The 12,061-nt window shown below is 54.8% G+C and overlaps 1 protein-coding gene across 2 annotated transcripts in view; it reads left to right on the top strand.

The window, feature by feature from the left end:
* The window catches only part of TANGO6 (transport and golgi organization 6 homolog), a 215,913-nt gene that overhangs the window by 128,779 nt on the left and 75,073 nt on the right, over positions 1 to 12,061 (top strand). For both annotated transcript variants that reach the window (XM_061575945.1, XM_061575946.1), the window contains exon 18: positions 664 to 855. In XM_061575945.1, coding sequence (XP_061431929.1) covers positions 664 to 855 — 192 coding nt within the window. The remainder of the gene's footprint in view (positions 1 to 663; positions 856 to 12,061) is intronic.

The following is a 12,061-nucleotide window of genomic DNA, read 5'->3' on the forward strand; positions in this document are numbered from 1 at the left end:
CCCTCATTGAAATGCAAATCAATTTATAACATTTTTGACATGCGTTTTTCTGGATTTTGTTGTTGTTATTCTTTCTCTCACTGTGCAAATAAAACTACCATTAAAATTATAGACTGATCATTTCTTTGTCAGTGGGCAAACGTACAAAATCAGCAGGAGATCAAATACTTTTTTCCCTCACTGTATGAAGGTGCAGCCCTGCAATTGCTCGCTCGCGTCAACTGTTGGTGGAACGGAGGGACCAGCGCTTAGAGAACTCCCACCTCCCCCCCACGCTGACCAGACGGTTTGGAAGAGGACGTGGGAGTTCCCACACTTTACCCCCCCAATTGCCTCCTGTTGTACCCCCGGCTCCCCAGCCGAAGTCGGCGCGGCAAATTGCGGACCGCTATAGTCTGTCCCCGGGATAGAGTGTTGCCCCCTTGCACACGTGATCCGGTCCTGAGTGTCCCCCACATCGACTCGGCCTCAGATGGGTACCCGGTGCGTAAACATCATCGCCATCTCGGTGAGACAAAGGCGGCTGGGCGTGGTGCCGGCCGCCCACCCCCTCGTGCGCGCCGTGCCGGCCTTCATCGGCGCCGCTCGCTAACGGCGTTTGCCCCGACGGTCTGTTAAGGCTACATGGGGGGGGGGGGACCTTTGTCTTTGTGTGCCACACAGGGCTGGCAACGATGGCCGACCGCCACCCGGCGCAGATTTTCCCGCGCCTGCTGCAGGAGTACGGAGGAGGCGGCCACGACGGCGGTGACGGCGGTGACGGCAAGGAGGAGGCCGGCGCTGCGAGACCCCCGCGGCCACCGCAAGGCCGCGTCAAGCTGGGAGAGGCGCTGGTGCGAGCGACCCGCGCCCTCGGTGGGTTCAAAGGTCGCCCTCGGCCGCTGCCGAGATGTCGGCTGTGTGTGTGTGTGTTGAACTTCCTTCGTACCCTACGTAGCCAACCGTGGCAAATCGGAGGTGCGGGGGAAGGGTCTCTGTGTGAGTCTATGGGTTTCTGTTTGGGTCTATGGGTCTCTGTGTAAGTCTATGGGTCTCTGTGTGAGTTTATGGGTCTCTGTGTGAGTGTATGAGTCTGTCTCTGTGTGAGTCTGTGTCTCTGTGTGAGTCTATGGGCCTCTATGTGAGTCTATGTATCAATGTTGGACTTCTTTCGCACCGTACGTAGCCAACCGTGCTACTCGGAGGTGCGGGTAGTGCGGCATTGTCGGCGATGTCGGCGACGGTGAACGTGGACGCATGGCGCGTATAAATGTCAGAAGGCAACGTTCGTTAGACATTTAACAGAAAAAAAAACAATAGTTGGCGATACTGAAGAGGTGTGACGATAGCAGGTGGCTGAGGCTGGTTCATTTAAAATCGCGGTCTCGACTCTTCAAGCCGCGGTCTTTTGCCGTAATTATTTTACCAGAATATTCTTGAAATCCTTCAGAGGATGTGACGAAAAAATACCAACAGATCCTGACATTTTATTAGTACACAAAAAGGCAGATTTACTGGTTGCTCTGCGAGCACGGGGGGGGGGGGGGGAGTGTGGGGGGGTTTGTGGGAAGAGCGTGACGGGGGTGCCTCTTGTTTTCCCCTTGCAGACCGGCAATGGCCTCTCTTATCGTATATGTACACAAGTTACGTTGGTACATTTTAAAAGCGCCGATGTTTGAGTGCGCCTGTTCGACTGTGAGCGGCTCACCGCAGCCACGCTATCCGCTGGGTTGTTTTTCCCCCAGACTAACTCCACATCCCTTCAAAAACTACTGACGCGGTGGTTAAAACAATATAATATATATCTGGCGTGGATTTCGCTTTCATTAACCCGGAGCGTTTTTCCATCTCTCCCACCACAACACTGCCCCACCCCACCCCTTCCCCGTTCATCGCTGTGTTAAGTTTTGTTTTGAATATATATATAAATGATATAATATAAGCGCATAAAAACAACATTAAAGTCAAGGTCGGGGCGGGCGGGCGATGGAATATTAAGAAATAAATGCGAAACGTTTGAGCGCCGCGACCTCCTGGGCGCCATTACACATCCTGGCAAGGAAACGGGGCCGAGTTTATACGGCTCCAGAGCGGAACGCGCAGCCACGCTAACAAACGGCGGCACCAACAAAACAAAACACGGCGGTGTAAATTGGAGCAGTGGCAACGGCACATCTGAGTTATTTCTTTAACACAGTTTTTTTTCCCGTGTTGCTTTAAGGGCCTAGAAGTGGCCCAGTCAGCGTGGCAGCTGTACCCCACCCACCATGCCACCCCACCCCCTCCCCCCCCCAATAGTCCACGAGACCGGACCACATATTGCTCTGAGGAAGGGTCATTGCCTGAAACGTCGCCTGTTTACAGATCCGGTGAGCTCCTCACACAATCACGTCCGGTTAATCCTACGTTCTAAGACTATAATACTGTATTTTTTTATTCTTTGGTTCTTTCCGTCATCAGGTACAAATGAAAGAGAAAACAAAAGTAGTAAACTTAGAAATATAATGCAATACAACACAGAGAGTCGGCTAACATAACAGTAAACACCCCACCTGGTTGATTACGTTCTTCCAAAGATTGCTAAATTTGAGAGAGAGATCAAACACAGACACGGAGACTAAAAGACAGACACACGAGCGGAGAGAGACAACATAGAGACGCACAGAGAGAGGGAGAAAACAAACTTTAAACTTCCCTGTGGAGGTGGTTCATTTGTCACCAGGCAAGGCCCTCTGAAGCCACCTGGCCATCACAAACGACAGCTCAACAGAGTTGTCTCATCGCATGGAAATTGACAGCAGCCAAAAACCTTGATTCTAAATGTGGAGGGGATAATCCTGGGGGACCCGGAGAGAAATTCACGCGACCACAGGGCGAGAGAGACACGCAGACTCCAAATATACACCAGGCGTCAGAGTTGGGATCAAATCCCCGACTTCCTGCGTACCAAGCGAAGTAGTTAACATCTCGTAGCCAGCGGTGGCTGGTTAGGTGGATCACACACACGGCCCCAAATCCCTGTGTGATCCACCAAACCTCCTGTTGTTCAAGATTTGAAGTTTAGATTGTTATGCTGTTATTGATTGAATGCGCCGCTGCCAACGCCACAGCAGCAGATCATTTGTTTAGATCCTTCAATTGTCTCGGTCCACGCCAGAGGTTTGCGTAGCATCAGGAGGGGGGGGCATTCCGAATTTCTGATGTGGCCAATAATGGTGAAATCAATTGAAGCGAGTGAGGTTATCGTATCGAGTAAATTCGCTCTTATTTGCCGTTGTAACTAAATGGGTTGCGGCTAAAGTTTTTTTTAGTTTTTCGCCACCTTCGACGCTCTGTCTCGTGGGGCGGCCAGCCCACGAGGGCGTGAGGTTAAATTCCTGGCCCAGACATACCTGGCCCAGTTTGTCACGATCAGCTAGGTTTGGTCGCGCGCTTCGGAGGTGATCACGTAGGGATTTGGGACCTGCATTACGACCCACATCCCAGGTTTAACCGTACGTGGTCGTGTGAGGAGGTGTCGGGATTCCCCTATGGAGACCTGTCGCGTGCCCCTGATCGAGCGCTTCGGAGGCGAGGGGTTGGTGGACGATGCAGATTGGTGACCCCTCCCAAACCCAACACAGCCACCACCAGGAGATGGCGGTGCAGCTACTGGATTGAATCCATCCGTGCGGCGCTCTAAATGCTATTTTCTTCTCGCTACGAGCGTGGGATTTGCTGCGGGTACTTTCGGTTTTTGACCCTCCCACGCACGAAGTTCAAAGCTCGGCAAATAGAATTGGCCGAACATCCCAACGTTCGGTACCGTTCCTGCAAAAGGAGCATTTTATTTGTATTTATATGGCAACGTCATCAACGTCATCATCATCAATCATGTCTCTGGGGGGTAGGTAAAACGAGCACCGTCTGTTGCTTTGACGAGCGGTTTGAGGCTGGCGGCGCGCTCACTCCGTGACAGCCTCCGCCACGGTGGCTTGGGGCCAATGCTGAACCTCGTTAAAGCAGGAAAGGAAATAATTACGCAGCGCACGCTCATAATTGTGTGTGTGTGCGGAGTGGATTGGAGTGGTTAGGGCAGTGCGGGGAGTGGCGGTTAGCGCTACGCTGCGCTACGAACCCGGCAACCCGAGTTCGATTCCCGCTCACGGCCAAACACCGGTGACGATTAGCGGAGCCAGTGCTGGGACCCCCCTAGTTCGATTCAGCCTCAAACAAGTACCTAGTGTGGCGTGTGAACATCGCCGCTAGGGAGCCAAAGGCGGTCTGGCATGGTGGTGGCCCTCCCCCCCCCTCGTGTGCCGTGCCGGCCTTCATAGGTGCTGCTCACTAACGGCGCTTGCCTAAGCAGTCCGTTAAGGCTACACGGGGGATCTTTGTTTTGGTGAGGGCAGTGACGATTATCTGAGCCGGTGGTGGGACTCCCCTAGGTCGACTCGGCCTCAAACGAGCGCCCGTCGTGGCGCCGGTCACACCACCACCTCGTCTGCCACGCCGGCGAGCAGCACTTGTCTCAGCAGCCTGCGTAGGCTACACGGAGATCTTTGCCATTTGTGTGTGCGACACAGACAAAGATCCCCCGTCTATCCTTTCACGGACTGTTGGTGGGACAAGTGCTGTTAGCGAGCACCTATGAAGGCCGGCACGACACACGAGAGGGTCGCGTGACCAGCGTAGCGCAGCGTAGTGCAGAGTAGCGCTAACCGCTCCACGACCGCTCCTCCCTTGTAACGCACACAACTACAACGCCATATCAGTGCTCTGCTGTCTGTGTTCAAATCTGGGTCATTTCCAGTGCTGGATTTATTCCCCCCCCCCCCCCCCCTTGTCTATGACTGCTTGTCAAGCGCGTTGCTATATAAAGCAAAGTGTGTCATTTTGTGTTGTTACTAAATACACAGACACATATATATAGATCGTAGGCCTCATTACGCTTCTCAAACTTCAGGGCTTGACAGTGCTAAGTCGACAACGTTGCCGGTTCGCGATTCCAGTTTTTTTGTTGTTGCCAAAATCCATTCGGCTCGGTACAAAAAAAGGGGGGGTGGGGGGGTGCCCATCGAGGTCGCCGGCGCTGGCGTCTGCGTTGCGATGCCGTCGCAGAACAAATAACTAAATAAACCAAACCTTTATTAAGTTGACCGTCGGACTCGCTGCTCAGAAAATTAACAGCGTCCCATATTGAAAGTCGCGTGTGAACGCCGCCTGCCAGTCCCGTCTCCATCCTACCGCCGCCCGCTCAACTCGCGGAGGTCACCGCAGAGCCGCTGCCCAGGCTCAGGGGGGGGCCCCCCCAGGCTCAGGGGGGGGGGGGGCCCCCTGTCCTCGCGCGGACTCCAACAACGGCCCAAGGTCAAGGGTCACGTGGCCGTGCGGCCGTTTCCCTTCCACGCGAGCGGCGGTGGCTTGGGCTGAACCTTCATCCAGCAGTGGATAGGTCACGGGGCTCGACGGTGATAGCTGATGATGGTGGTGATTCCAGGCGTGTGGTCTTTGCGAGCGACATGTGGTCGCGCCGTGGAGTGGTGTCCTCGGTAGGTGATGCCCGCGGAGCGTCAGAATGTAGGCTGGAGGAATCCGACGAGGCTGTGAAGTTTCTCCCTTTTTGCACTGATGATTCCTCGAGCCTCCGGTCCACGTTAGCGAGACACTCGGGCACGCACGGCAGCAGCACTGCACGGAGCATTGAAGGATACCTGTGTGTACTTAGTAGGCAACGATTCAAGCGTGCCTCTTCTTCATAGCGCGTGAACATGAAAAAGGGCCATTTCCCGAAACGTCACCTATCATTCATAATCAACGTTTTTGGGTTTAGATCGCGTTATTTATTAATGTGTCGTAACCCTCCACCACCCGACACGGCCAATCACGAAAGCCTACGTGTCACCTATCATGTAATATTTTTTCTTTGAAGGCCACAGTGTTGTTATTGTTAATTGTGCTTGTGCACATTGCCAACGCAGCAGCAGCAGCATCACCAAATAATGTACGTGAAGTGGAATAACATATTTAGCCGGCAAAGGGTGTTCATCGCGTGACAACCAAACGGATAGTGTTAGCCCTGAGACAAGACATTAACCCGAATTAGGCGACAAACCACATTTATTGCAACGGGATTTAGTTTCCTGGAAGGTCAATCTAAGTTGTGGGTGCTGTGGTGACGAGATGTTATCTCCCTCGCCTGGTAAGCAGGAGGTCGTGGGTTTTATCCCGACGCTGTATACTTGGGAGTTTGCATGTTCTCCCGGTGGTCGCGTGGATTTGTCTCCGGGTCCTCGCGGTTTTCCCTCCACGTTCATAATCAACATCACGCGTCTCGAGTATTTGGCCGCTATAACTTTTCCACACGACGATGATGATAAGCCTCTTCGCCGAGCAATCGTTTGCAATGGCCGGGTCACATGTAAAAAAGAGCTACGTGGCCTCGGTGGGGCCTTACCTGGTAAAATTAAAAATAGTTTGTAAGTTCATTCGAAATCTGGTGAGAACCCCAAGACACAAGGGACCGAGTTGACCCGCGTCCAGAGGGCACGCGACCACTCGGCCGACACCATCGGTCCACGGCACTTGAGAGAACCCCGTTTTTAGCTGTGGGCGCCTCAAACCTAAACCTGGCATTCGAACCCAGGCTTCTCGGCTGCGCTGGCTCATTCCTCTGAACATTTGCACTCGCTCGACCCTGAGCCACCCGGAGCCTCCTCCCACAAAAAAATTAATTCAATTGCGCTCGCTCGGGCGTTAAGCAGGAAGTCGAGGGCCCCCCTCTCTCTCTTCCTCTCCCTCCCTCGCTCTCCCTCTCTCATCGCCTCTCCATCGCCACACGACATTTTAATTGAATTTTCTGTACAGCGTTAACGATTTGTAAGTGCGTGGGCGACGGCGGCGGCGGTGTCGTGCTGTTACGGTCAAAAATTTAATTTGCGATTGCGTGAGATTCTGCCGGGATGGGGGGGGGGGCACGGGGGGCCGTGGCGCTTCACGCTACGCACGGCAGGAACTTCCGCTAATTGCTTTTTTTGCAAAAGGCACCGCGGCCGTGATCGTAATTTGCATTGAGAGGTGTTTTCTGAAATCCTGTCGCCTTTGCGTCGGACTTTCGTCCCAGGCCTCATTAGGAACAAGAATTTCAATTTCCGCCGCGGGATTCTTTTTTCAGAACGCGAAAGTTACATGAGTGAAGTAATTTAATAATTGTTATATATTTTTTTCACGATTAACGAAGCAGTATAAAAAAAACACCCCACTCAAAGTGTACAAATGGTATCGAAACGCTTACAGGCAAATGCAAACATTGAATTTGTTCCGCGAGTGTGTGTGTGTGTTGAATGCTGGGGAAGGACGACAAACGGAACACAGAAAGCAGCTCTAAAGGAATAAGTTCGTCAATCTAGAGCAGTGGTTCTTCTTAACCTGGGGTGCACGCACTCCCCTAGGTGCAGATGCCCTTTCTGGGGGGTAGCGAGACGTGGCCAGATTTTTGTTAGAAGGTAAATCATCGAAAACACGAATTAAGCACGGGCACATTAAGTTACGACTTTACTTTGTTTCATCTAAACCCTTTGTGTTTATTAACATTGAGAGCCAAATGGGTGCAAGGCTGCAGTAAAGGTTAAGAACCACTGATCTCGGTGACGATTTAAAAGTGCATAGTTCCGGGGACTTCCTAATATCGGAAGGCAGATTGTTCCAGAAGCGCACCAATTGTCAAGGCAGGCCCGCGTCCCCCACAATCATCGAAGGAAAGGGGGAGGGAGGGAGGGAGGGCTGGCACCGCGCGATTCTCTGGCTGCTTCCAACATGATCCGGCGGTCCCGCGCCGATCCGGCGAGACCGGCAAAAGCCGCTGCAAATGCAGAGTCTTGGAGATTAGAGTGGTGAGAACGGTACGGTAACTTTTTGTAACTTTTTTAAGGTGGTGGGGGGAGGGATATTTATTTTTGTCCAATTGTATGTTTATTTATGCCAATTGCACATCGTAAACACAAAAAACATCTTCACAACACCTAAAGTATAATGTGCTTCAAGCAATTAAAAATAATGATTAGTTGCAGGAATCCATACTCTTTGGTTCTTTCAGTAAAGTCACGTAGGTAATGATTAGTTTTGATTTTCCCGCGTTTCTTTTAAATATGGTGCCCCCCCAAAGCCGCAGGATAATTGATGACCTCTAGTGCCTACTATTAATGGAATTTTCTCTATCCGGGCTCATTAGAGTCTCAGGTCTCTCTTTCACGAGGGTCTCGCGCTGGGAAGCTTGGCCAAGAATGTCCACGAGCGAGACTCGTTTGTCCCTGCGCGGGAGGAATCCCGGGAGCACCTGGAGAGAGGCCGATCTCCGTACGACGCTGCGACGCGCCAAAGCTCTCTCTGGATTTGAGTGTCAGCTGCCGGTCGCCCCGTCCAATTACCAGCCAGGCTCGGGAGGGCCCTGCTTGGCTTCGTGGCAACGGGGGAGGAGAGGCGTGCCGACACGTCACGCCCTCCGACGGCAGTCGCCCCCTCTGTAGGGGACTGACGAAGTCGCCCAGTTGTGAGCTGCCCGCAACCCCCCCCCCCCCCTTCGTACGTGCGTCTGGTCCCGTTCAATCGGCCGCTTGTTTGAACCGGGGGGGGCTGGAGGGGGAAGGGGGGCGGGGGAGTGGCAGTGCTGACCTCCCGCGGAAAGCGGCGGGTCCCGGTAGAGCGTGAAGCAAACTCGCCGAACCTCCTCCGCGAGGTTAATTGCCGAGCTCGCGACGTTCCCACGTAACCTCTAAACCCACGGCCGCCCCCCTCGCCCCCACCCTCCTCGTCATATCGCCGCCCCCCCCCCCCTTTTTTCCGTGTTTTTAGTGGTAGTCATAATACGGCCGCATTCGTTCATGACTTGACAGCTTCATAAATTCGTCCGCGTCGGGCGAAGGGGGTGTACAAACACGCATTTTAAACGTCAGACGCGAAAGTTAACGTTGGTCACGGAAGCCGACTGCCGAGGGTTGAAGAGGGGGGCGTCAGGAGATACCGACAGAAGCGACGACACTGACGCCGATGTGCAGGCGCAGTGAGAGGGGAGGAACTCCACAGACGACCGGAGCTGCGACAGTGTCTCTGTGTGAGTCTGTGGGTCTCTGTGTGAGTCTGGGTCTCTGTGTGAGTCTGTGGGTCTCTGTGTGGGTCTGTGGGTCTCTGTGTGAGTCTGTGGGTCTCTGTGTGGGTCTGTGGGTCTCTGTGTGAGTCTGTGGGTCTCTGTGTGAGTCTGTGGGTCTCTGTGTGAGTCTGTGGGGCCTGTGTGAGTCTGTGGGTCTCTGTGTGGGTCTGTGGGTCTCTGTGTGAGTCTGTGGGTCTCTGTGTGGGTCTGTGGGTCTCTGTGTGAGTCTGTGGGTCTCTGTGTGAGTCTGTGGGTCTCTGTGTGAGTCTGTGGGTCTCTGTGTGAGTCTGTGGGTTTCTGTGTGAGTCTGTGGATCGCTGTGTGAGTGTATGGGTATTTGACTATGTAGGGAGTGAATTCCATACGACCGGAGCGGAGACAGAGAAGTGACTTTAACCTCGTCTTGTTCGAGAGCTTCTGGGCTTGACGAGGTAGGAGGGGGTGGAGGAGGAGGATGGGTTGGAGGAGGTGGCTCGAGGCTGATCGGAGGCTGCGGGACGGGCCGTGCGGTGGTACGGACCGCCGCCAACTTCACAAACCCACGGTCACCGTTGTAACGAAGCACGGTCAAAGCAACCGCCCGTGGCGAACAACGCAGTCCACAACGAGGCCGCGATTGATTACGATTGCGGTATTATTTGTTTGGCGATAAAACGCCGCCGCGAGCCCGCGGTCGGCCCTGCGTGCGTGACGAAAGGGCCGCCCTGAGCGGTTCTCCTGACTGTGGCCGAGACTGCCATGGTTACGTGGCGCCGGCGACGTCAGCTTTGACTCTTCTTCAAGTTTGACGTCGCCGTAATTTGGAGCCACTCGAACTTTACCGTGAAACTCAGGCCGGGAGTCGAGCCCATTTGGTGGCGGCAGCGGCGGCGGAGGCCGCTGCAATTGCGACGCGGGGAAGCGCGTACGTGCACTGCCTGCGTTTGGCCCCGGGTGCCCCAGTCTCTTGTGATTCTATTGTACGCGCGAGCGTGCGAGCGTGCGCGCGCCTTATTGGCGGCGCGGTTTAACGCCGGTTGGCGTGAGGCCTGACCTGAGCCGGAGTCGGCCCTCGTTAGGATAAACAGCGGGGGAGGAAGGGTGGGGACCTGAAGTGGGGGGGGCGGAGGGGGGGGGGTGTTCGTTGAGTGGCGGCAGGAGGCAGAGGTGGACGACCGCGTGGCCACGTTGCGGAGGAGACTCGTTTGGGTTTTACAAAAAAAAATTATTCCGCGCAAATTTCACCAAACAGCCGTACCATGCCACCACCCCCCCCCTCACCACCACCACCCCCCCACCCGCCCCCCCCCCCCCCCCACCGACAACAAGGGGTCGGTCCTTGAGAGACGGTGAAATTGCACCCGCCGCTGCTGTCACGTGGCATTTTCGTAGAGAAGCTGAGCAGAAACACGGAGGGGGGGTGGGAGGGTGGGAGGGTTTGGTCCACACACCACTCTACCGTCTTGACCCAGCCCTGAGGGTCAAAGCAAAGCCGGAGAGGCGCGAAGGGCCCCCCCCCCCCCCCCCCCCCCCGCGTGCACCAGGCTGCGGAGACGTTCCGTTCACCCTGCCGTCCCCCGGCTTTGCCAAAGGGCGCGAGGGTCAGGCCCGGGACAAAGGAGATGTCCGCGACCTTGTCGTACCGCCGCAAGGTCTTAAGCGGGACGATTATAAGCAATACGCCATCTGATTATCGCAAATTACCGTTGCTCGTTTTTTACTCTCTCCATAACGTGGGAACGCCGAGAGGCCACGTCGACAATTCAGCAGCCGTGTCACCGAGGCTCGCCGCCGCGCGGCGCGAATCTGGCGAACGACATCTCCGAGATTCACCGAGCGTCCCGCCGAGTGCCTCGACTCTTCGCCTGTTGGCGTTCTCGCGTCGTGCGCCACTGGGCGGCCAGAGAATTGGGAGGGGGGGGGGGGGCATCCTCGCGAGATCCCCTGACTGGATATCGAAACCTCGGCATCGCGCTGAAGGATTTTGCCATTCTTCCGCACGACAGCGAGTCACGGACGAGGTGTGAATGCCAATTGACAGTTGCCGTGAGGGCGGCAATAATTTACGCCGCCGATGCCAGCACACTTTGTGGATGAAGGCCGCCCCACACAGTGTGAGCCGTGGGGTTTTGCTCGACCATACTTCACCACGCTGGTCAGGTTGGGTTGCTCAAGGGGGTTGGGCGGTGGGGGGAGTAGCTTAGCGCTATGCTGCGCGCGGAAACCCGGCGACCCGAGTTCGATTCCCGCTCCCGGCGCCAACACCGGTGACGATTATCTGAACCGGTCCTGGGGCCTCCTCCCCGAGGTGGCCTCATGAGTACCCGGTGCGGTGTGTAGCCGATATCGCCACCAGGGAGACAAAGGCGGTCGGGCGTGGTGCTGGCCCCCCACTCCCCTCGTGTGCCGTGCCGGCCTTCAATTGGTGCTACTCGCTTACAGCACTTGCCCCAACAGTCTGTTAAGGCTAACGGGGGGGGGGGGGATCTTTGTCTTTATGCGCGCCACGGTGGCGTGATGCTATCTCCCTCACGTGGTATACGGGAGGTCGTGGGTTCGATTCCCATCCTTGACGCCTGCTGTATATTTGTAGTTTGCGTGTCTCTCTCTCTGCCTGTGTTCGCGTGGATTTTTCTCTGGGTCCTCCGGTTTATCCCCTCCACACTTAGACTCGACGTCACCACGCGTCTAGACACTTTGGCCGCTGCACATTTCCACAAGATGAGCCCAATTTCGATGAGCTGTTATTTGTGATGGCAAGGTCGCTTCTGAAAAAAAGCTACTTAGCGGCTGAGTGGGGCCTTACCTGATAAAATAAAACATTTCGTTTAGAAATAAAACAATTTTGGAGAGGGAGTGTTAGTTAGTCAGGGTTGGGGGTCAGTGGGAGTGCAAAGTCCTTATGGCCAGTCAAGTTCAAAGTTCAAGTTATGTTTTGTTTAGCCAGATGAGAACTCGAGGGAGACCGGCGTGGAGTCA

Source organism: Lethenteron reissneri, chromosome 60, assembly GCF_015708825.2.
Source record: "Lethenteron reissneri isolate LAM-NWPU_2019-01 chromosome 60, ASM1570882v1, whole genome shotgun sequence".
NCBI classification, from domain to species: Eukaryota; Metazoa; Chordata; class Hyperoartia; order Petromyzontiformes; family Petromyzontidae; genus Lethenteron; species Lethenteron reissneri.